General features: G+C 37.1%; 1 protein-coding gene, 1 long non-coding RNA gene and 1 pseudogene across 3 annotated transcripts in view; 2 read left to right on the forward strand and 1 right to left on the reverse strand.

The window, feature by feature from the left end:
• The window catches only part of LOC110033908 (protein DJ-1 homolog D), a 22,949-nt gene extending 9,489 nt beyond the window's left edge, over positions 1-13,460 (forward strand). Inside the window, exons 4-5 of the mRNA XM_020738067.1 lie at positions 3,966-4,328; positions 13,217-13,460. Coding sequence (XP_020593726.1) covers positions 3,966-4,328; positions 13,217-13,405 — 552 coding nt within the window. The 3' untranslated portion in view covers positions 13,406-13,460. The remainder of the gene's footprint in view (positions 1-3,965; positions 4,329-13,216) is intronic.
• A 979-nt stretch (positions 13,461-14,439) lies between these two features.
• Positions 14,440-18,688, forward strand: LOC110033886 (annotated as a pseudogene).
• Positions 18,689-20,202: 1,514 nt separating this feature from the next.
• On the reverse strand, positions 20,203-22,645 carry LOC110033910. Of its 2 annotated transcripts, none has more exons than XR_002294997.1 (3): positions 21,881-22,645; positions 20,471-20,572; positions 20,203-20,375 (listed from the first exon to the last, which is right to left on the reverse strand). It is a non-coding gene; the product is annotated as an uncharacterized LOC110033910 (long non-coding RNA). The 2 variants fall into 2 exon arrangements; XR_002294998.1 differs by having other exon boundaries at positions 20,462-20,572.
• Positions 22,646-26,481: the final 3,836 nt, after the last annotated feature.

The following is a 26,481-nucleotide window of genomic DNA, read 5'->3' on the forward strand; positions in this document are numbered from 1 at the left end:
GCCTTCATTTAAGTAGAACTAAAACTGAATACATGAAATGTAATTTTAGTAGTAGTAGCTCTAGTGATAGAAGTGTGACTTTTGGTGATAAAATTATTAAAAGGTGTGAACGATTTAGATATCTTGGGTTTGTTGTTCAAAGCGATGGTGATATAGATGGGGATATTAATAGTAGAATTCAAGTTGGTTGGCTGAAGTGGAAGAATGCTTCGGGCCTTTTGTGAGATAGAAAAGTACCGCTTAGACTGAAAGGAAAATTTTATAAGACGGTGGTTAGACCTGCATTGCTCTATGGCGCTGAATGTTGGCCTTTAAAAGAGAAGCATAATAATAAGTTACATGTTGCCAAGATGAGAATGATTAGGTGGATGAGTGGTTTTACACTTAGAGACAAAATGCGAAATGAATATATCCATGATAGGGTTGGTGTAGCTCCTGTGACGAACAAAATTGGAGAAAGTCGTCTTAGATGGTTTGGTCGCATTAAACTTCGACCATCTGATGTCTGATTAGGAGAGTAGATGTTTAGATTTGACTTGTGTTAAGAAAGACAGAGGTAGACCTAGGAAGACTTGGGCTTATTGTATAAAAAATGATCTTAATTTTCTAGAACTAAATGAAAATATAACACTAAATGAAAAACAATGGAGAAAAAGGATTCATGAACACTAAATAGGACCACAATGGAGAAAAAGGATTCATGTAGCCGATCCTATGCAGTGGGATTAAGGCTTTGTTGTTGTTGTATTCATATTGGAATGCTGCATGAAACTGTAACTGGATATGTTGGTCTTTGGCGTCCAATTAGGGGTGTGAACGATCTGATTTCGAGCCGCTCTCCGGCTGACCGGCTCAAAATTAGATCTAAATTTTTATAACCGGATCGAAATCGGACCGTGGATCAATCATACCAAATTTCGATTTGATCTGGCGTGGATCAATCTGATTTTCGAACTGGCTCGAATGTCATTTTTGGCTCGTGAGCCAGATCGGTCTAGCTTGAACCAACCTTGGCCCGCTCGGCTAGACCATAAGTAAAAACTACAATATTTTTGTGAAAGAGGAGATTCAAATCCCTACCACTCCATACAAGTAAAAAATCCCTCACCAATCAAATTGGCAATTCATTGTGCATGTAAAACTAAAAGTTTAGGTATTAAATATGTAAATAAATAAGAATTTATTTTGATCTCGATCCGATCCCGATCCCAATCCCGATTCGAGCCGAGGACAGATCGAAATTGAATCGAAATAAATTTGATCATTTAAATTTATTTCGATCCCTCACCAATCGAGTTGCCAATTCATTATGCATGTAAAACTAAAAGTTTAGGTATTATATATGTAAATACATAAGAATTTATTTAGATTCCAATCCGATCCCGATTCGTGTCGAGGACAGATCGAAATCAGATCGAAATAAATTTGATCCTTTAATTCGGCTCGTAGCTCAGCTCGAATGATTCAATCCAAGCTCAAATTCGATCTGAGCTAAAATTCAATCAAATTTTCGAGCGATTTACGATCTTAAGCCAATTTCACAGCTTTACATCCAATTAGTTATCCCAAAGGAGAAAGTCATCCTCACCATCTTTGCCGCATAATTTGAAAAACGAAGAAATCTTGGGTTTTCATCTGCAAAAATAGCCTTTTCAGGAACTTTCTGATTTGATTGGCCGACTTGTTGAATAATCAACTTCTCTCGATGATATTTCTCTAGATATGGATGATGTTGATGGCTCCTATTCTTAGCTTGCATTAGAGGAGCAACAAAGGAGAGTTCTCTCGCGATCCTTCTGCTTATTCTTAGACGGTGTTGTTTGATAATGTTCTAGTATTCGTAGAAATTAGTCAGGAAGGATTTCTATGCTGTCAGATGCCTGAACACTGCAGAGAAGAGTGATACTGATGGTAACATGATTTCACTGTTGCAAACGTATATTATTTCAGATTGGGATCATCAAATGGGCATGAACTTACAATGCTTGTGCTATACCACACACCTACTATTATGTTAATTATGAGAGATTTCTTTCTATTGCAAATGGCCTTCTTGATTCATTTCCAGCTTCATATATATGATGAGGGATGTTTTGATATATTTAAAGTGAATTTTTGAATAAGTCCACAAATATATTATTTATTTTCTAAGTTAATAAACTGAAAACTTCATGAGTCACTTTGGGTACATTGTCCATAGGAAATGGGATTCTATAATGATGATTCTGATTTATTTATTATTTTTTTTTTGGTTTATATTAGGATTTCCTTTGGATACAGTGTACATAGGAAAATATTGCACTCAATAGGACACAATGGATAAAAAGGATTCATGCAGCCTGCCCCACTTAGTGGGACAAAGTCTTGTTTTAGTGGTTGTTACATGATAGGATTTCCCTTTGCCTATATTGGGGATCCACGCTTTGATTTGAGATCTTTCTAAACCTCTATGCTCCTCTTCTTAGTGTAATGAATTATCCAAGGCTTGTCTTCTTGGTAAACCTTCATATGCTTAAGTGAGTTTGAAGTTCTCTTCATGCTTTCGTACACTACTGTTTGTGGGATTATGTTCTCGGGTTTGTTAGAATGTCTCATCAACATTTATGGAAGGAGATTTTAAATTTTATGAGTCAGTATATTTAGGAAGTGAAAGGGTTTCATGAGTTTGGCAAGCACTACATTTCACCTTCCTCGTTCTTCTTTTCTTCGAAGGATGAGCGACGAAGAAATGGCTCTTGTGGTAAGCTTTTAATTATTTGTATTGTTGTGATTTTGGTAGTGGTGTGAGGGTGATAAGAGTGATGATGGATGGTATTAAATTGTTGTAAGAAATTTGCATAGAGGTGGATGAAAACTAATAATAATTATGGCAAGCCATTGATTCACGACTAAAGGCCCCTATGTTGTTTCATTAGGGTAGTATTGAAGAAGTAATTGCTCATGAAAGACCTGTTCTATTCATTAACCACTTGGGTTTATATAGGGCCTTCCAACATTTTATAAATAAATTCCTAGACTTCTTCTATATTCCCTATTTACAATTAGGACTCTAAACTAGATATACATCTCAACAAGCATTTTCTTAAATGAATTCCTATTGAAACGCTTAGTGGCCTAATAAATGTTGGCGGGCCTAAAGATTTCTGATATTGAACTTAAACCAAGTATCTTTAGAAGTTATAATGACACTATTCTAGTGCCTGATTAAACTGCGATTCCTTGTCCTCAAACTTGAATTTTCAAGAAAGAATTAAAAAATGTTAAGTTCGCCATTTTTGCTTAACATTCTGAACTAACATAAGGAAATTTTCTAAAACCTGCACATGAGTTGTTTGCCAAGACATTGGTTAGTTTATACCTTTTTTTTTGTGAGGTAGTTATTCAAATAATCATCTTTTGTTCAAAATTCTAGCTTGTATTTAACTTTCTATTAATGGAATATGTAACCCTGCTTTCTTATCCTTTGTTTTTTATTTCCAATAGGTTTATTTCTTTACCCGCCGCTTGATGATCATACCTCTTTAGTCTTTTAATTAACTATGCAAGCATCTTTCAGTAATTTGTTGGCGAAATTATTGATTTGCAGGATGCTGTGTTATTCTGATCTTTTTTGTGCTAAACCTTATTTATTTGACAATATTATTTCTTTATGCTTTAACTGTTAGATGCTCCTCGCTTAGTTTGACGTTTTGAATGGTATGCTAGATCGACAATTCTTCCGTTGCCTGGTTATAATAAAGATTCTTGATTTGAGAAGGTTGAAATTATGATCAAATGTTTTCTTATTTTGTGAGATTTACTTAAAGAACTTTTATTTGAGAGAAAGAAATAGTTTATATTGTTTGAATTTCATTGTTATTTGTGAAATTTCTTTAACTTTGATTTTGCCCAACCATCAGAATACTTATTTTAAGCTGCGCTACCAATAACTTAACTTATGAAAGTTAATCCAACAAACTTTTCAGGACTTTATGGAAGATTATGAAGTTATGGTTCCTTTTCAATCTCTTGGAGCTCTTGGTTGCAAGGTTGATGCTGTATGCCCTAACAAGAATGCGGGTGATCTATGTCCAACAGCCATCCATGATTTTGAAGGCGACCAGACATATAGTGAAAAAATTGGTCATAATTTTGCTTTGAATGAGCAGTTTGATTCTGTGGATATCTCTAGCTATGACGCACTTGTAATACCAGGAGGTCGCGCCCCGGAATATCTAGCTTTGGATGAGAAGGTCATTGATTTAGTGAAGCATTTCATGGATACTAAAAAGCCAGTTGCATCTATCTGCCACGGCCAACAAATATTATCTGCTGCTGGAGTTCTCAAGGTGATTTCAATAAGCTTTTATCTCTAGCTCACATTATCTTGCTCAATATTTCTGCTGAAGTATATTTGCCTTGTGGTATGTTAGGTTATTGATTTAATTTAGATGGTTAGAAACAATGCCATTGCGTTTTTTACATGTAATTTTTTTTCGCCTGCTATGTGGTCAATATCTTGTTTGTTTTGGTAGTATATTTCATAAAATTATTGTGAGAATAGCACCATAGAATCCATGTAGAAGTTGACATATTATGAAACAGAGCTGAAGACATGTACTTGTTACCAAAAAAATAAGATTATTGCATTGTCTATCTTTTAATAAACATTGGAGTTGGGCAGTAGGATATCACTAGTAACAGTCAATTAGCTAGTCCATAAAATTGAAATTTCCTTCAGTATTCTGAATGTACCACACAATAATCTAATCATGAGGGGCACTTTATCAGTTGTGTATTAGGTTGGAAAAATGATATGATACTACAAAAGATGTTAGTCTTTGTTCATAGTTGAGTATACTATATATCAATATCAATTAAACTAGCAATCATTATATTGTGGGGTAAAATAGAGGCATACATAGCTTAAGATTTGGTAGCAGAGTTGACCTCAAAAAAATTTCCAGTATAGGAATATTGAGAATTCAATCTTATTGAGGGTATTGTAATACCCTATTTAAGCCCATGTTATGAATGTACAAAGTAGGTTTTTAAATAAAATTTTTTTCATGGTATCAGCGCTCTCACACTAGTAGCCGTCCTTGGTGCTCGATATTCGGGATCGGGCTTACAGAGACCCGAAATAGTCGCGATTGGAAGTTACCAGAGATGCTAACGACGGGATCGCACTTGAAGGTTGGCTATAGCGATTCAGTCGCGATTGGAGCTACCTGGGACGCTAAACAAGAGATCGTGAGTCGCGAATGGAGCACCATGACTGGAATTGGGAAGCCAACAATGGGATCACGACTTGGAGCTTCGTCATACAATCACGATTGGAGCTACCTAGGGAGGCCGCGATGGGATCGCATCGATATAATTGCAATTAGAGCTAACTGGGAAGACAACGACAGGATCACGACAGACAGACGCAAAGGATGTGTGATTTAGGCTTGGATCCTTGTGATTGAGGATGTTAGGAGATTGAGATAGTAAGAGGTAAAAGATTGGAGCTTCTGTAAAAGATAGATCCCGAAGTTCTGAAGGTCTTGGTTGGACTCATACAGGAAACAAGCGTCTCAAAGGGAGCCACTACTAGCTCTGGACGTGCTCCGACGCAGGTAAAGCTAGTGTAAAGTAAACTACTTTGAAAGAGTCATCTTCTAATTTCACCGCGGAATAGGATTACAAGATTTGAGAAAACCAGAACAAAAAATTTAAGAATACAGAACCAAATCAACCAGAAAAGCACACAAAAATTTGACATCGAAAAACCCAAAAATAAGAAAAAACCATGGAGACACCACAAAAAAGTTTCATTATGTAATTTAGAAAATTTTACAAAGGATTAACACAAGTTTCTTCTCCACACTCACATGAAAAAAATTATAGAACTTGCACCAACGATGTTCGCTCTTCAATCTGACGCAAAAATCATGCCTGAATCTTCGAAATCCACCTCTTCGACAAACTTCACCTTCACCGGGATGCTCGTCGAAGAATTCAGAAGAAAGAAACAACAATCATTAAGAAACTTATTCGAATTTGGCTTAAAAAACCAAATTTTCATTTATTAACAACACAGGGCGCTTAGGCGCCCAATCTTAGCTCCTAAGTGTCAAGCGCTTTGTATCAGCACCCCCCATAATGAGCGCCTAGGCTCCAATAGACGGACACCTATGCACCGTTCTCTCGGGAAAACAAACAACGCCCGCACCACATTTGGCGCTTTGCACCGTCCTTTCTATTTCTTAGCCTTTTAACGCGTTTGAGCGCCATGGCCAGCCTTAAATGCTTTGGCTACACATTACATAACAATCTCCCACTTGGAGACAAAACACTGAGTACCGGTCTTCAGTGCCTGTACCTCCATCTTAATCGCTTTCATAGACACTTATCGTAGTGTGGTTCACCCTCGGTCCTAACCTTCATAAAATCCAACTGAAGTCAAACACAACTTCAGTTTCTCAACTGTCGCCACCTTCGTCAACATATTCGCAGGATTATGAACTGTGTTTCTTTTCCAGAAATAACTGCACATCTTTTAGAATAGATCAAATAAAATGATATCTCACTTGGATATGTTTCGTCCTGGCATGAAAAGTAGTGTTTTAAGCAATATGAATCACACTCAAACTGTCACTATAAAGCTTTCAAATTCCTTGCACCTTACCCAATTTTTCCATGAAGTTTTGTAGCCAAATTATCTCTTTACTAGTCTCAATGATAGCAATATATCGGCCTCTATAGTTGAAACTGCAAGGATCTTCTGTAACCTGGAAAGCCAACTCACTGTTGTGTTCCTCATTGTAAAGATATTCTTTGTTGTACTTCTCCTACTATCCACATCTCCTGTCAGATTTGAATCTACGAATCTCTGTAGACTGATCTCTGCATTTATATAACAAAGAGCTCTGTTGACTGTTCCTCTCAAATACTTGAGAATCCACTTTACCGTCTCCCAATGATGCTTGCCTGGATTGCCCATGTACCTACTTACTACTCCCACTGCATTTGCAATATCTGGTCTAATACAAATCATCAAATACATCAAACTTCTAGCTGTTGAAGCATACAAAATTCTCTCCATCTGTGTCTGCTCTGCTTCAAAGTTTGGCGATAGCTCCTTAGATAGTTTGAAGTGACCACCAAAGAGAGTGCTAACTGGTTTCGTCTCACTCATCTTGAACCTCTATAGGATATTCTCAACATACTATGTCTGAGACAATTTTAGTGTTCCTGTAGTCTTGTCTCTACTCATCCCGAGGATCTTCCTAATTGAACCTAAACCCTTCATCTCCAACTCACTTCATCTCGAACTCACTTGATAATTGATTCATCTCAAACTCACATACAAAATAAGCAAAATATAACAGTTACCAAAGTGTTTGATAAAACAAGAGTGATTTGCCTGACACTTCATATACCCATTGTCTGACATGAATTTGTATAACATCTTGTACCAGTGTCTTGAGACCTGCTTCAAGTCATAGAGACTCTTCTTCAATTTGCAGACCAAATCTCCTCCAGATCTCCACATAAGAAAGTTATTTTAAATTCATCTGCTCCAGATGTCGATCTTCTTTTGTTGTCAGACTCAGCATAACTTTGACAGTCGTCATCTTCACGACTGAGGAGAAGATCTCTATGTAATCCATTCATTCCTTCTGTTGGAAACTCTTTACAACAAACTTTGCCTTGTAGTGCTTGGTACCATTTGACTCATCTTTCAGCTTGTAGATCCACTTATTGTGCTGCGCTCATTTGTCATTTGGTAGTATCGTCAAATCTCAAGTCTGATTTGACTCTAAAGATTGTATTTCTTCATCCATGGCTAGCTCTCACTCCCTTGAATATTCAACTTGAGTAGCCTCCTTAAAGCACTCTAGTTCACAACTATCAGTTAGTAACAAAAAGTGTGAAGAAGGAGAATACCTTTGTATGAGTTATTTCATTTTGCTGGATCTTCTAACTTCTGTAACAGGAAACTGAGCAACTTTTAGTGTTTCTTCTGGTTGAGCTCATCTGAGCTATATCCAATGAAGGTGCGCTTGACAGATTTTGAGTCAAGCTTGCTCTTAAATACTCTTAAATGAGATAGACATACATTTTTGTCACTCCATGCTTTTTCAGGTAAGCCTTCCTTCAATGGTACTGCTGGACTACGGTTGATCAGTAAACTGTAGTGTTTATTGCTTCAACCCAAAACTATTTTGACAAGCTTGCATGTCGTCTCATGCTCCTAGCACACTTCGTGATTATTCTGTTCATGCGCTCAGCCACAAACTTCTGCTACGGTGTCCTTCGGACAGTGAACTAATGTCTGACCCTCTCTGAAGCACATAAAATTTTGAACTTCTCCCTCATTATCTGAACTGAGATATTTCAGCTTCATATTTGTCTTATTTTCTACAATAATTTTTCATTTATTAGAGGCTTCAAATACATCAGATTTCTGCTTTAAGAAATAAACACTTCCCTTTCTCATGTGTTCATCAATGATGTGACAAATAGCAATAACCTCTAATGGACTGAACTAGAGTAGGATCTCATATGTTAGTATACACTGACTCCACTTTATTTGATTTCATCACTGACTCACTCTTGGAGAATGAAACATTCTTTTCCTTGTCATAAGTACAATATTCACAGTAATCTAGATAAACTAATTTCAGACCCTAAAGCTTTTTCTTTGAAAATAAGGATTCATACCTTTTTCGCTCAAATGGCCAAGCCTATGGTGCTGTTGTGCTCCACATTTTCTCCATTGTATGGGTTTCTCCTAAGATGGGGTTCGAATTGGGTGCTCAACTGAGTGCACTCTTATTGTCTGATACTGGGTCAAACTCTGTCTGTAAGGTATGACAGTCATCTGGTGGTGTTGTTTCTCGACTTTAAAGCTTGGGTTTGTATATCGAGTAGGAGGCAATGCATTACTAATAAACAATTTTAGTATTCCAATATATCTCCTTATTGTGTGCTCCTTTGGTTCCACCAACTCACATTAGCATGAGTTGATCAAATTTTGTTGTGCGCTCAATGGAAGAATCTCTATGGTGTTGGTGGTGGAGTTTAATGAACATATCTTATCGATAATGTGGGTGAAGTTATTTGCATTGTATCTCCATTTTCATTTTAGACCTGGTGGTGATCTTACTATTCCCTTTGTGCTGTCGAATATGCTTCAGGTTTTAATACCACAAAGAAGGGTTCTTCCTAAGCTTGATAGCCACCAATTTAACTCTCTTATCCTATGGAACATCTTTGTACTAAAAACAATTTTCTACCATTCAGAGCCACTCAATAAATTCCTTTGGATCCATACAACTGTCAAAATCTTGTAAATTCACTTTTACTCCAAGCTCCTTGCCTTTGTCTAATGTTGTATGCCAAATCGCTTGGGTATTGGTTATTTTTTACTGGAAACTTCTTGATGCAAGTGATTCGCTTTCTCCCCTCGATGTGATGATTCACCGTTGTGGTTATAGGTAACCTTACCGGAATGTCTCCTCTCAAAGGCAAGGAATTATTGTTGCACGTGGGTTTCCTGTTACATACCTTCCATAGTAATTTTTTGAACACCTTGTTGAAGGTTTCTCCTTGGCGGTATGATGTCATTTTCTCTCAATTTTCGACGGATATGGTATTGCAAGTCAAGATTTTGGGGGCTTAGGTTTGTTCGTAGGTGTTGGGGTGAAATTTTGATGAAGGAAGGAATGTTGGATTTTGAAAATTTAGGATTGATGTTAGAAATTATTTTAGAAATTGTTTGGGTATGGGTTAGGATTTTTTTTTTTTTTTTTGGAAATCTTAGGTTTGGGTCTGGAGAGATAAATCTATAAAATATAAGGTTTGTCGGGCTCTGATATCTGATGTTACCGTTTTATGTATAATACTATATGATATTGTATTAGGGAGCCTAGATGTGTTTGGGAAGTGGATTGAGTGAGTAGCTAGTTGTGGATAAACAAGGGAATGATAATGTGGGTAGTTTAGGACATTTGGAGCGGAATACACGACATTTGGTGGCTGTGACGACTGAAGACGACAAAGAAAACTCCGAAACGATTATGGGCGGGTAGTTCCGCCGTCTATTTCTGAGCATGATACAAACATACCATTTGGAAAAGGAAAATCATACAACATTTCTTATGATAGAAATCATAAATACACTGTCTAAAAAAAAAGAACTAAAAAATCTACCAAAAAAAGAAATAATAATATAAATAGTTCCCTCTAAAAAAACCTTAATTCCAACTAAAGAAATGTTGAATATAGGACCACAAGGGCTGGCGGCATCTCCATACGGAAGAATCCCCGATAGCAATCCTTATGGGATGGGATACTTGTTTTTTTCCGCAGATGTGGGATCGTGAGATTGGAGGAACCCGCAAAATCTTGGAATCTTGTGAATACAAGATCGTGGACCTCGTGTGAGACGTTGCCACATCACTAAGGCTTAGTTTGAGGGGGTTTTTTGCTCGCGGCCCAGCTTCATGCCATGATTCTGCATCGTTTAAGGGGGCTTTTCGCCTGCAGTGCGGTGTAGTTTTGATAAAACACAGGCCGCAGATTCGTTCTCGTGACCCGCATTTCTTCTCTTTATTTTTACTGTGTTGCCCCTTTGCGATTTGATTAAAACTTCATGTTCGTCGTCTGCCCTAACCTTTCCCTGCAGAGCTCTCGCTTCCTTTGCCCTAAGCTCTAAATGTCTTCTTCCTCTGGCCAGTGTTTCCTCTGCCTTAAGCTCTCGTTCCGGACGTCTTCTTTTTCCGGTATCCCGTTTCCCTATCTCGTTTATGCCTTCAGAAACACTAGCCAGAGGGGTTGAGGATGGTGGTGATGGAGTCGGTGGTGTTGGTGTTTTTGTTTGTTGTGAATTTGAGAAGAAGAGGTCTTATAGGGGATAGGTTTCGGCTAGTGTCTCTGTTTTCTGCGTCTGTGAATCTGTTTGTTGTGCTGTGGTGTTGGATTTCTATTATCTAATGTTGGATTTGTGGTTGGTTAGTGTTGGATTGTTGTGTTGTTGTGTTGGCCAGTATTGTTGTGTGGTGTGGTGTGGTGGTTGGGGGTTGTGTTGTAATGTGGGTTGGAGTGCTGTGATGTTTTGGGGGGTGCTGTGATGTGGGTTGTGGTGACTCTGCTGTAGGTTGTGGTTGTTGTGTGAACACAGGGCACATGTGGTTGTGTTGTGTTGGCCTTGGATTTTGGTGGTTGGTTGTGCTGTGGTACTTGTGTTGTTGTTCTGTCATGTGGGTTTGGGGCATATTTGGGTGCATGTTGGCTTCAGATTCTGTTGTGGGTTGTGTGATTGTGTTGTAGCTGTGGGTTGGGGTGGTGGTTGTGGGTTGGGGTGCTATGTTGGTGGCTTATGGGGTTTATGGTTAGGATGGTGGTTGTGGGTTGTTAAGTGAGGTGTATATTTTATTTTTTTTACTGTTTTGAAATAAATTTTCGTTTCTCAAGTATCAAATATATTGTTATAACAATTTTGTTACAAACAACATGACTACACGGGCGGAACGATCCTTTGTCCAGAAACAGCTGTTTTCAAACTACAAAAAACAAATAACCAGTCAGCTTATCTGCAACAGTTTCTTGGGACAGTTTTGTGTAGCAGCTTATTGATAAGCTGCAGCTACCCCAAACAATCCCTAAATCTTGAAAGTTTTGATGTTGAAAACCATAAGAAATTAATTGCTAGAAAGCATGATTATTTAAAGTCATACTATAAATTGCAACTTGCTACTGTGTTCTAAATCCAAAAGAATTTATGTTAGTCAAATTCTCTTTTTATTTGATCTAGCTCTTTTCTGAATCGTCAGCGAATAGCTTAGATCCTTCTCTTTTTCATCATCTTTCTATCTCCTCTAATCAAATGTCTGCATATTCTTAATCATTAATACTAGTTTTGTTCCTGAAACTGTTTTTGTAATAAAATTGTCTATTATTTAGTTAAGCGGATATTAAATTTTTTGAATTGGTATGAATTATTGAAGTATTGTAATTTGAAATGCTAAACAAAATTGATTGTGTTTTATGCTTATTCATCTTGACATAGAAAGAGGACAATTCTGTTGCTCTATTTTTTTTTTCCTGATTCATCAATGCTCATGCTGTCTGAGAGTGAACTTTGTGATACTGGATACGATGCCTAACACTCTTTTTTCAGGCAACTCGGCAATTTTAAATTCTTTTAGTAGTCAACTACACTAGATATCTAACAACCAAACTGTTGGAATGGCATTTCTATTTGCAATTGAATTGTATCTGTACCATTTACCATTAAATCTAAGATCCCTTGGTCGTTTCACCAGATTTCAATGTGGATTAGCCAATTGATTACATTCAAGCTTTTTTGTAGATAAATCCCAACGATTATCATTTGCATGCTCAACCATTCTTATGGATGTTCATTTCAGTTGTTCTATAATTTTTTTTCCTTCCAATCAACATCATATTTTTCCACCACCTGTTTATGCAATAGCCTTAAAATATACTTTGTTACGTTGATTCAAGTATTTTGTTGTGAATCCACACACAACGGGTAATTAGTTAAGAGTTGATTTCAATGTTACTCTTTTCATCTTCCTATTCCTTTGGAGTGACAGTACAGCTCAAAGTGCTCTAATTAGGATCTTGGATGTAGGAGAAACGAAAATGTCAAAAAAAAAAAAAGGGTTGTGGGTTGTTAAGCCCGGAATGGTGATGTGCGAAATGCCATATTGGAAGATGGGTTACGGCCTGTTATGAACAAAAAAACATATTAGCATCCACATTTGGTATAACAACAATGAAGAGTTCATAATAGTATTTGAAGTAAATTCAGTCCCAATTTAACCCATTTACAGATGTTGCTCTGAAAGATGTAATTAACGTCAGATTAGATAAATTCAACTTTTCATGCGATGATGCCAAATGGTCTTAGCAACTTCTGATTCTGTATTCCGTTGCATGCAAAGACTATCTCAACTTCTATGGAGATAACCAGATTAACTACAATGTCATTGTCTTAGTGTCAAATGCTTTCTCATTGCCTGGCCACCAGATAATGGGTTTCGCAGAGGGGTTAATGTATGCAGTGTTAACCTTCCATTTGAGATGGAGGCTATTTTCATAACGTGAAGTATTACTTGCCCACCTACTTCCTTTTGAATTGATTTTAATATACAAACACCCTTGACTAGAAAACTCGTTGATTGATTGATTTCATAGTAACTATTGCTTTATGCTGCAGGGAAGAAAATGCACAGCATACCCCGCTGTAAAGCTGAATGTTGTGCTAGGAGGAGGAACATGGCTGGAGCCAGATCCAATTCACCGCTGCTTCACTGATGAAAATTTAGTGACTGGTGCTGCTTGGCCTGGACATCCGGAGTTTATTTCTCAGCTGATGGCGTTACTTGGTATTACTGTTTCATTCTGAATAAGCAAAGTTAATAGTATTTGTGAACCTGATGGAGATGAGCTAGAAGGAATGCCCTTGTTCTTTTTTGTTATGAGAGTGCAATACTATGTAATCTAGTCTTCTCTTAATAAATGAAAAAGATTTGACTTTGTAATCTCAACAATTGAGCAAGGCCTCATGAAATTTTTTTCATTTTTGAGTTTTTAACATAAAAAAATAAACAAAATTTTGAAATAGGTATCCTTTTCTTCAGATAAGCTACTTCATATCTATGAAAATTAATTTTTTATATAAGCAACTGACCATCCACGTAGTCATTCAGGGCAACTTGCTACTGGTGACGTGGACACACAATCGCCCGTTGAACCGGCTGATTAATATAATGTAACAATTTTTAATTTATTAACTAAAATAAAATGCATGATATATAATGCAGATTAGAAGTCTAAATTAAATATTTTCTTCTTCGACTAAAGATTTAAATAAATCTAAAACAATATTTAATAAAAAAAACTTTGAAAACATGATGAAACACAGTTTTGTCAAAAGAGCTTGTTGTTTGTGAATAGCTCTGTGTTCAGTTTGTTAAATAGCTCGTGTTTGATTCATTTGTCAAGCAAACGAGATGAATGCTAATTTTGTCTCGAAAAAATTAAATTGGCTACAAGTCTATAAAAATTTATAATCAATTAAAATTATTAATTTAAAGATTGAAGAAATAGATATTAAATTCAATTTCAATGAACATTTTAATATAAAAAATAAGATTTATATCAACCTTTTATGTGTGATTGCATTTATTAAAATCGAATGTTATTCGTGAATAGTTTGTGTTCAGCTCGCTATGCAAACGAGATAAACATAAAAAAAAATTTTAAGCTCCATAAATAAATTAATCAAATACATATAGTAATATTTTTAAGGAGCCATACATAAAACGAGTATGGGCTCGAAAAAAATTATTTCATACGTACGGCATATGCAGAGATGTATGCACCGTCCAATTTTCACTGTTGGTCATAATTTTTATCAATTTTTTTTTTTAAATAGGCCCACCAAAATATAACTTTAATCTAATCAAATGATGTAAATCAGACGGGGCATCCACTGCATAAGCCGTTCGTATAGAATAATTTTTCAGGGGCCCAGCTCGTTTACACCGTTGTGAGCACCTAAACACTCATCACAACATGTGGCCGGCGCATTCTCCCTTCCTCGGCCAGACTCCAATCCCTACTCGCCTGACACCTCCACTGTACCGCCACCACCGCCGCCCCTTCCCTGTCTCCTCCTCCTCCTCTCCCACTTTCAACCCACTCACCACCTTCAGCCGCCTACTCTGGGGCCGTTCCCTACCCCCCACCGCCCTCATCTCCCTCGCACGCTCCTCCTGGTCCGCCGCCTGGCATCTCATGATGCAGCAGCTCGCCCCTTCAACCCCTTCCGGCTCCTATTCCCGCCCTCCCTCCCCCTTCCCCGGGCTCACCGCACCCTCATCGTCCGCGCCCTCCGATCCCTCGAATCGCTCATCCCCCTCTCCCTCGTCTTCCCCGGCCGAGATGGATTATGGGAATTGGGATCTAGGGATTCTGCAAGTGGTTTCCGCACCTTGAGAGAGGTGTATGCGCTTCGATCCGGCGGGTATGATGGCCGATCGACGGTGCCGATGCTTTGGGATTCGGAAGTTCGGGATGTCGCCTGCAATGAGAGCTATGGCATCGTTGAGTTCTTCAACGCGATCGGGTCCGGCGGGGATGATCTCGCGCCGGAGCATCTCCGGCGGGAGATTGACGGCTGGAATGCGATCGTTTATCCCAAGATTAACAACGGCGTATACAGGTATGGATGGAAAAGGCTATTTCAAATAACTCCATTTGAGCCATCTTATTTTGATTTTGAGTCAGACTGAGTCGATTTGGAACTCGATTCAGTTTTGGGCCGAGTTGCTCAAAATCAAGCTTAACGAGCGATGAGCTCGAACTCAATCCAATCAAGCTGATTTTGAGCTAGCCACAGGCCTACTCGAAACCGGCTCGTTAATAGCCCTAATTGTAGGACATGTAAGTACATGGTTTGGACAGTTCAAAAAAATTATTTGAATGTTAATTTTATAAATAACAATATTTCAAATGCTGCTAATACAATTATCTCATTTTTAAAGGATAATATTTAATGCCTTATAAGATAAAGATAATCCTCTAAATTAGGAGAAAATAATGAGTTCGGAGTCCGGATGAGATGCACAGAGTACAGGAGTGGTGATTTTTTTTTCTCCACTGTATCACCTGCATCACATTGTGTCTGAATTCCGAACGTAATATTTTTCGGTAAATTAGTTATTGCCTTCCAATTTTACTGGATTTACTTGTTATGGCATTTATTCCTAAGCACTTTAATTAATGTGTTTTATTGGATATTTACCATCTGCCACATCTAAGATTTGGATAATCAATAATCACGTAGCTCCTCAGGTTTAGGAGAAAAATTTGCGTACGTAAGACGTGAGCTGCATACATCAGAGGTTATTTAGAGAATATTGCGAGTTTATAGGTAGGTTACAAAGATGTTACAGGGGTGTATCCCACCTATAACCCCCCAATATTCTCTCAATAACCTCCGACATATGCAACTCTGCGTACGTCTTACGTGCACAAATTTTTCTCCAGGTTTAGTAGAATATGTTATTCATTCATCCAATTTTCATTAAATAAAAAATCAAATCATTTTTTAATTAATGGTTGAACATTTTTTTTCAAATTATGTTGAAACTTATAGTTATACCAAAAAAAAATTTATGTTTATATATATACTATATTTAAATATTATTTTATATATTACTTTTTATGAAAGTCACCTCGAAATATATGCATAAATTTATGTTTTTTTTTAGATAAATTGATGTTAATAATATTTTTATACGGTTTAATATTTAAATATTTTATAAATAAATGTTACAAATTAAGTCTTAGAAGTTCATGAAACTTTTGTGATATGTACAGAAATCCCATAAAAGCCATAATGTTATGCATTGCCTTGTAAGCTAAGCATTGAAAAAAAAAATTTAAAAAGGGAACATTTATAAGTAATGTGAAACCCTTTAAGTAGATTGAAGTTGAATCGATCGATCTTTTGGTGTAACAATAGAATTTAAGTATACACTCTAAAGTTAAGCGTGCTCATGATGATGTGTTCTTAGGATGAGAGACCTCTGGGAATTTATGAATGAGACAAAATGAGATCATTACATCAAAACAATCAATATCTTCAGAGGTAAGAGTTCAAGTTAGCACAAATGGTATTTGAGCATTATACCAGCAAGGAAATGAGAATTAAGTGTCGTACATAACAAAATATTACGTCATGAGAGCCACCTCTTGAACCCTGAATAGGAAAATGTGCTACACGATTGGAGCTATCTCTTGAATCTATAGGGGCCACTTCTAGAATTCTATCTGCTTGACGAATGATTCTGGTTATAAAGAAATTTGATGATGTTAGGTACTTAAGTGGAAGAGATTGTGAAACTCATTAAATAGATTAAAGTCGACGTTAAGCCGTCTTTCGCTATAACGATGAAATTTCGATAGAGACTCCAAACTTAAACATGCTCATGATGGAGCATTCTTAGGATCAGTGAGTTAAGACTGTCACAAATGATATCTAAGCATCACACCAACTGGAAGAAGGGAACAAGTGTCATACATAACTAATTGTTATAATATGATAGTCACCTCTTGAAACCAACACCAATACATTGGATCTTATCAAAACTCCGCAGTCAATCATCCTTGTGTGAGTGGTCCTAGTGTTGATGAAAGTGGAGCCCGGTCCATTATTTCGATTTGGCAAGAATCTGTTATGACAAAATATTTAATTGTTAATTAAATATTTACTTCCTTAAAGATTTCCCTCCAAGCCAATTGCCTGAAAAGCTTCATGCAGAATCTCGTGAGATCTTGGAAATCCTCCTCTTATTTACTTAATTAGTTTCGTTTGTTTCTTATAAAAGGCTAAACCCACCTGCTCTCCAACACATCCCACAAACTCCTCTTCAGCTAAAACTTGAAGGAAAAGGAAAAAAGAAAAGCTTTTGCCTTTAGTTTCTTTTTTTTGGCTTAAAAGAAAAATTATTTGTTGTGTTCCTTTCTCGTGGCTTTGAGAGAGAGGAAGAAGAGGTGAGGAAGAGGAGAGAAAGGAAGAGAGTGATTATTCTTTCTTGTAAACGTCGAGACACTCGACGGTGTAATTCCTCGAAGTAATAAAATCTTCTGCAGCTCCGTGGACATAAGCAATTTGCCGAACCACGTAAATCTTGTGTCGTCTTTTTCTGGTGTAATATTTTATCTGTTTTTCGCTTCATTTTCGTTGTTTTTTTTTATAAAACCTAGTATGAGTGACATTTTGGGAAGTTGTACTAGCTGAACAAAACTCTGATACCATTATGCCAAAACGGACAATACCGTGTCGGTGAGAGTTCGGGGTGTCAAGAATAGGTAACGACTAAGGTGGCATATATATATAATTTGAGGTTGAACCGCGTTCCTAGGTCCGTTGGTAGAGCATCCGTTTTGGCCGTGTATGTCCCCTCTGACCTAGAGTTTGAATCCCACCTCTCGCGACTATTGCTTAAAAAGAGGGGGTCCTGGCTCACGCTACCTAGCGTCAACCAATCTTTTTGATTATATATATATATATATATATATTCCTTTCTTTTTTTACCTGTTCGGCTTATTTCTCCTTTCAATTACAGATGCGGCTTCGCGCAGAGCCAGGAGGCCTATGACGCCGCCGTCTACGAGCTCTTCACCGCCATGGATGCAGTCGAGGAGCATCTTTCTTCCTCCCGCTACCTCTGCGGCGATACTTTCACATTAGCAGATGTGTGCCTTTTCACGACATTAATCCGCTTCGATCTGGTTTACAACGTTCTCTTCAAGTGCACGAAGAAGAAGCTGGTTGAGTACCCTAACCTCCATGGATATACACGAGACATATACCAGATGCCTAAAGTCGCAGAGACTTGCGATTTCGCCGCCATTGTCGATTCGTATTATGGGACTCTGTTCCCTTTGAACCCTAGCGGCATCCATCCTGCTCTGCCTGATTCTGCTTCAGAGGCTGAATTGCTTTCTAAACCGCATAATAGGGAATCGCTTTCTTCGAGCCGCAGAGATCCGCGGCCACAATCTGCTTGAGTGCTTCTACAAGTACTAGGGATTTGCCGAGCTTGATTTGGTATGTTTTAACCAAACAAAAGAAGAAGTACATGCTTGAATACCACATTGTTATTTAAATATCTAACACCTAAATTTTAATTTTTTGTATTTGTAACGTTCAAATCTTCTCTATCACATTAAAAATCCCACTATTACTAAAATGCACTTTTTCAAACCTAAGCAAATGGTATATATGTAAAAAAATTAAAATTTAGATGGTAAATATGTAAATACATACGAATTATGCGGTGTATGGATAAATCTTTCATACTTTAAATAAAACATAGGGAATGTAGAGTAGCTAATTATGTCAAAAAATGGCTTAAATTTTAATTAATTTGATACTAGAGAACTTAGCCGCAAAGAGCTAATAAAATTTTATTTTATTTTATTTTTTTTTGACTCAGAGATCGCACCTCAAATTAAATTAAATCAAGTTGATGAAATATAAAGACATATACTATGACATATCAACAAAAAAATTTCCATGACTCAAAGATCGCACCTCAAATTAAATTAAATCAAGTTGATGAAATATAAAGACATATACTATGACATATCAACAAAAAAATATACAAGAGCCATGTGAGTGATGTACAATCATGGAGACATCCTCTTGAATGGATCTAATAATTTCACTTTTATAAAATGAAAGGAAGTCGAATGATCATGCGATGGAGCTCATCTTCAATGACGGGCTGCAAGTTTTAGCAACATTATTCTTGTTGTCTATTAGCTATATATAAAAAAATTCATATTATAAGACCTCATATATATATATATATCGAAAAGGTTATTGAACCAAATCCGGAACGCTTCGGTGCAAGCTGCAGTTCAGAGTTCGAAGCATGCTCAGGCGGCACTATCAATTACGTCGGAAAAGCCACGGCGGCAAGAGATAAAGAAGATCGTCGAAGAAATAAAGACCGATGGCGCGAAGAGTAGAGTAGGGGCTGCTCATTCTCGATTGGTTGTTTCGGATTTGGGGGAGAAATCCCTCAAACCGTTGACTCTGTACGATTCTCTTTATGCTCCTCTGAGAGCTTTTAATGAAAAGAGTGTTGATTTTGGCTACGTTTTGACTGTCTCTAGTGATTACGTAACTAACAACCAATCTGATTCGAATTTCAATTCCCATGACGATCCTCAAATCATACAAAACCCCGACAAACTCGTCGATATGGCTAAGGAAGACGTTCACGATACAACACGAACTACGATAGCTCAGATAGTGAAGCACCTATCCTTGAATTCCAATGAACACCGATTGCGATCGATCTAGAACTATCAGACTCAGAGACAGCGCCAGAAGAGCCAGCCGTCATTTCAGCAGATGAAACTCCGGGTCCGATTCAAGAGACAGAGGAAATAACAGAAGTTCTCCTCTCGCGGCTCCGGTTGTTGCGCTAAAACAAAATGTAAACAAATTTGTTTTACTTGTAAAGATCATTGATAATACCGCCCAATTCACCAAAAAAATATTTGTATCTTCTTGCAAAAAACTTTATATTCAATTGATTACATACCGAAAAAAATTGCCCAAAAAAATGTTTCACAATTGTTTTTTGCTTTTATTTTTTTTCATAATTTGGGTGCAAAAACAGAACATTGCTCTGTAAAAATAAATTCTACGAGTTCCCAAGTTCTTTTAAGTTTGAACTTAATGAGGAGCAGAATTGAATATAGGCTCTGCATAACGTCCGAAAAAAAAAAAATTACCTCACTTTTGTCAAACTAATTTGATTCGGTATGATCTCATCTATGATATTGCTCTGTAAAAATAAATCAATGAAGAAGAAAATAACTCATGAACTCAATTAATGTTTAATGTAATTTTTCAGTACGGAAAAAAAATCACCTTTCACACCTTATTTTCTGGCAATATTTCGTCATTGGATATTATATGTTCGATATTCTTCCCTTCTCTACGTATACAGATGATGTCAAAATCCCTACATATTGCTCTGACCTGGAAAAAACACCGCGAACAACATTTTTGGACCATATTTGCATTCTCTAAGAAAATGTTAAACAGGAAAAATAGAGCAATTGAACATAAATAACAATTTGCAGGCTTAGAATACAACAAAAAAAAGTACAACATTTTTTACAGGCTCATTCATCCACACGAGGCATAGAACAGATGAAATTGATATTTCCATTGGAAGAATCATTCAAATGAATCAAGCCTCACCTTCTTTCGAGTCATTCGACATGAGCCCTCTTCTTTCTAATTCAAGTTTTAAGTATTTTTCTATGTGCATTCATGGTCGGAGATGCAAATGTGAGGTACATTGTGTTGATCTGTTTAATAGATCCGATAGAAGATTTCTGTAGTTCCAACAACATTATTTTGGGACATCTACAAACATAACACTCAATTCCTCTATATATGCATATCTAACACATAATATATATTTTACATTTATACCTTCCAAATTTTTCATATCACATCAGAAATACAATCATTTTAACTTTTCAAATGTGGAATACACCTTCTCATGCATAGGTAAGGTGGTAATGTAATTAAAAATTGGAATTTAGGTGTTAGATATGTAAATACATAAGAATTTAGTATGTATGTAAATCTTCCTATTATTTTTAATGGTATTATTTCTTTATAAAAACTGCCAATGGCATTGATTTAAAGATTATGCCATTGAAATTGAAGATCAAGTCATCAAGGGGGCCATAGATAAGGGCAGATATCAGAGGCCCAATGATCAAGATCGGAGGCAAGAACATCTTGAACATTGGATGAAGATCAAATACCAACATTAGGGAGTCCATTTGTGAGGGCTGACTACTGTTCGAAATAGAAAATCAAAGCCAATGGAGGAAGAACAAGTGGGCGATAATAATGCCTTGGCCAATCAACAATCATAAGAATGAAATGCAAGTTGAAAGTGAAAATAATTTAAGTTTGCATTGTGATATTTGTATTTTGAATTTTAAATTCAAGGTAACATTTTCATTCTTCTATGGGGTTAGTTTAGTGGTATGAGTTTCTACTCAAATTAAAATGTAATTGACTATGTAAAGGCTGCTACTTGCATTAAAAAACAATGCAATTCCCCTCCAATCCTTTACCTCTTATCCCCCCCTATTCCTATATTGCCGACCATCCCATCTCCCAAAGTCCCAAACTGCAAGAAGCAACATGAGTATATTCTAAGCCATGATTCGTTGTGAATTCTATCTCATGACTTATGTGGGGCAACGGTAGAAGAAATGACAATTTGAGGCAATATTAAATTTTTCGTAACTAGAAGCGCACCTCTGCACAATTGAAGAATTTTCCAAGTCAAGGCATGTGCCTCGCTAGGTTAGCGTGAGGTGTATGCCCCAAAACTGTGAAGGCGCACAAATCTTCGCCTTTGAAAGGATAAGGCGATTTGCCCCGTATTCGATTTAGGTATTTAAAACGGTGCGCTGCTAAACCTGTAAGCTCTTGTCTCCCGCATGCATCCCTCCTATCTCAATGTCATGAACCGGATGGCGCCTCCTGCAGCATCGGACATCGCCACCAACGCCGTTTTCGACACATCATGCTCTATCGTTCCAACCCGTAAGCTCCTATCTCCCGCAATCTCCTGCCTCTAACTCTAATGCACCGAAGGACGTATCTGGCATCGACGTCGACCCTGCCTTCTCTTGTCGTCACCGCCGCCATAGACATCTACTGTTGCTTGGTTTAAACCCGCACGCTCCCATCTCTGTTTGATTCAGAGCCTGTTTGGGGCCGCATTTTTGGAGCATCGCGGCCCCAAACCGCGAAATGCTCCTGTTTGGTTCGCAGCTTCGCGGCCGCAAGCAGCTAAAGCAGGCCGGGCCCCGATTGACCCCGCGGCCCAGCTTTCGCCTCACCAATATTCCAGTTATTCCAGTTTGCCCCTCTTTTTCGCGGAAGCAGAGCAGCCCTAGCCTGTTGTGCACGGTTGTGCGCCGTCTCGCCATCTCTCCCCCGATCCCGCGCCTTCTTCTTCCTCGACCAGGAACGAGCCCCGCGCCTTCTTCTTCTTCCTCCTCGCCTGCTTGTTCGATTCAGCACACGATTACATCTTTCGCCTATTTTTTAAAGGGTGATTAACATACATACCATGTAATTGTTGAAATCCGTAATTGTTATGTATTTACATATCTAACACCTGAACTTTGCTTTATATATTTTCATTTCACAAAAAAAAAAAAAACACTATTTTTAAATTTTAGTACCCATCATGACTTTGAAAAGCCACCATTGCTTGTTGACACAACTGTCATAGAATATTATTTAAATTATCAATCATATGAAAAATTATTGGATACATACACCGCATGCAGATGCATGCGGTGTCCAATTCTAATCGTAGATCACGGTGATCTACGGTCATGATGTATTTTGGTGGCCCCACTTTAAATTTTTTTATTTAAAAAAAAAATTGATTGCATTCTGACCGTAAATCACTGTGATCTACGGTTAGGATCGGACACTGCATGCATTTTTGCATGTGGTGTATATATTCAATAATTTTTCCTACCATAGACGCTTTTGTTGATTTACGATTGTCATTGAATGCTCCATACTACTCTACCCCACGTTTATGCATAAAATTTTCATTTTATTGTCGATTTTATCCACATTGGGCGGAAGCATAGATTGCTTAGATACCTCCTATGAGGGTTGTCGATAAATCTGAAGAAAATATTACGTTTGTAGTCTGGACGCAAGCTACGTCCCGACAACATACATGATACAACGGAGTTCTTTTTCTTTAATATCCTCCGCTCATTCCGATGTATCGCATCCGTTGTTTGGATGCAACTTGGTCACAATCTTTTTTCATGAACGTGGGGGTGTTCGACTGCCACGATGATTTAAGTTAGATAAATTTGGATTTACTAACTCTAAATATCATTAAATTCGAAATAATATTGGTTCAATTAAGGTTAAATCCAGTTGAGGTCTTTGGCATAAATTTATTTGAAATATTTTTTCTTCCCCGCGTTAAATCCGATAAATACAACTAATAAATGGATTTATTAAATCAAAACTTAATTAACGGAACAAATAAAATTTACATTTAACTAACATATTTATCTAACCTATTTAGAGTTGTTTGGTTGTATTTAAGTTTAATCTAACTTAAAATCTATTAAAAGTATCGAACCAAACACCTCCTAAGAACTCCAAGAATGTAACAAAACCAAAAAATGGCAAAACAATTTTGCATTTCTTAAGCAGGCTCTTTTTTCTGTTCATCCCCATGGAACTTAACAGAGCCCTCAGTTTTTAGCTCAAATGGCCATTCAAGATGGTTTTGTTTTGACACGCTTACATGAGATTTATGTACTTTCTTCTCTCCGTAGGGACGATATATGACATTTTATGCATGCATATAATGTCATATATATGACATTTTATGCATGCATATAATGTTGATACAGAATGCAATATGTAAGCTTCAAGAAATTAAGAAGCGCCTAGGTAGCAGTAACTCCCGCCTCGGTTGTCCATGTACCGGCTTCAATACAATCAAAATCAACTACTTATTTTAAGATCCAAAGCATGAATGCACTGCCATGAGGCCCAGGCCGCTGAAATTCACTAATAGAGCCATCCAAACTGGCATGCATTTCATATTTTGGAAGTTTACATAACATAAATTCTTTTTTTGCCAAAACTTTTTTTTGAATATTTTTTTGAGATGTGGGCTTCCACCTGAAACTATCAAACAACTGCCTTAGAAATTTATGAGTTCTAGTATTTCTTTTTTCTTCTTCCTAGATTTGTAAACTTGTCATTCGTCTGCCAGTGTTTGTCCCATCTGATATATTTGTGGATCTTTGATGGAGAGCTCACCCTGGGGAGTATGTTGATGCGTAAATTACTGACCAGTCTCAGCCTGCAGCACACCTTGTTCATGACGCTCCTCCAGGGCTTAATTACCCTCTTCTCTCGCGATAGGTGGTTCCAAAACACACCAGCTAGCATCTGCTACAACCAAATTCATAGTATCTGTGATATGAGGATGAACTATCTCAACAACAAAGGGAAGTAGTTGTAGAACTGGTTGGTGAGGAATAGCCTTATGAGACAAATTTTCATTCAACATTTCTGGAAGATCTTCAGTTTTGCTATATTTTCCTTCACTTGGGTGATGTCAGGGACTGCAGAATCTAAATGCACAGGGAGGTTGGATCTCAAATGTGGATTAAGCCTAAAACATTTGACAGGTGTGTGCCCAATCAGTTTACAGTGATTATAATAATAGGTTCTTTGCTCTGCGACAGTTGGCTGCCAATACCCATTGTGGGCAGTACCAAACCATATTTCTTTCACATTAGGGAGGGTGATATCCCTTACAATAAGAATGCTTGCGACCGAAGGCATAAATAGGTTGAAGGTGGGTATGTCCAATTTCATAAGCCTCTCTAATGCAGCTCTAATAGAATAGAAGATTTGGTGATTAAAGTAGTGCAACTTTAGGTCAGGTAATTTAAACCAGATTGGAACTATAGGGGGTTCTTGGCTAGGATCGAATTCAAGGGACCACTTGAGCAATTTCATATATTTCCTATCAAATTTCATATACTTCTTGGAAAAAGTTTTGGCATGATCCTCTACTTTAGATAATTGTATCATCACATGAAAGAAAAAAAAAAGTTTGGATGCCCCAAAAAAAATTTACATTAGATCACCCAAACTTTGATATTTACACTTAAAACATTTTGCATAGTCTACTTTAGATAATGGCATCATAAAATTATGCATAAAAGTTCCATTCACTTGAAAGGAAAAAAAAAAAACGAATTGTAATGGTGGTATTTTTTATGTGATGCTAAAGATTTAAGTGAAATGCAGGTAAATATGAGAGTTTGTTGGATATGTAAATACCTAAGAATTATATGTTATGTATGTGAGTGTACCCTACAAATTTTAGTCTGCAAACCTGAACGGGCGTTGTTTGAAGAAAGCGAATGGCCAGTGGGTGATCAGGTTCTGGGCCACAACCAATTTTACTTTGTTTTATTTCACTATTTTTTACTTTGCCAAAACTATTGTTCTTGCCTTTATGTGGAAATAATGATGACTTTTACTTGCATAAATTAGAATAGCTGGTTTCCTTTAAATCTTATAAATAAGTTTAGCCAGCAAATATATTAGAGTTTTTGAAAATTCTAGCAATTTTACTATATAAAGTATACTATTAGTCACAATTTATTCCTTTTTGGGTACTTCACTTCATAATGCCTGTAGGAGAAAAAAAAAATTTAGGTGGGGCCCACCGAAATACATCGGGACACCTGATCTACGGTCCAGATCGGACACCGCACGCAAGCTACGTGCGGTGTCTGATCCGTATGGAATAATTTTTCCTGTAGGAGAGGTCTTCGAACAACAAATAATTTGAAATTTTTGTGGAGTTAACTCCGCAGAGTTATGACACTTGCCTTCCGTAGAACAGCAAAAGCAAATGGTTATTTACACTGCATCTTTTTCATGTCTCTATATAAATATTCTAACATACTGATAATTATAATAAACCCAAATTAACATTTAGAAAATAACATCACACAACAGGCTTGATTTGTGACAGCTCAACGAATCAACTCAAAACATAAACGAGAGCCAAAATATAAATCTAGTTTCTTCGGCCAACTTCAAACTATATATCATTCCTATATTCTTAGATATTGGCCCAACTCATTCCAATATGACAGGTGAATGAATATGATTCGGAATCCTTAAAATATTGTTCTAAAGCATACCAAAAAAAAAAAAAGAGAGAGAAGGGTACAAATACTAATACTCTAAGGTCTACAGTAAAATTGTTTAGGAACTGAAAGGCTTTGAGAAACCAAACCACTCTTCCATGAGTCAGCAGTCAGCAGGGG

The sequence above is a fragment of the Phalaenopsis equestris genome, unplaced genomic scaffold (genome assembly GCF_001263595.1).
Source record: "Phalaenopsis equestris unplaced genomic scaffold, ASM126359v1 Scaffold001307, whole genome shotgun sequence".
Taxonomy (NCBI): Eukaryota; Viridiplantae; Streptophyta; class Magnoliopsida; order Asparagales; family Orchidaceae; genus Phalaenopsis; species Phalaenopsis equestris.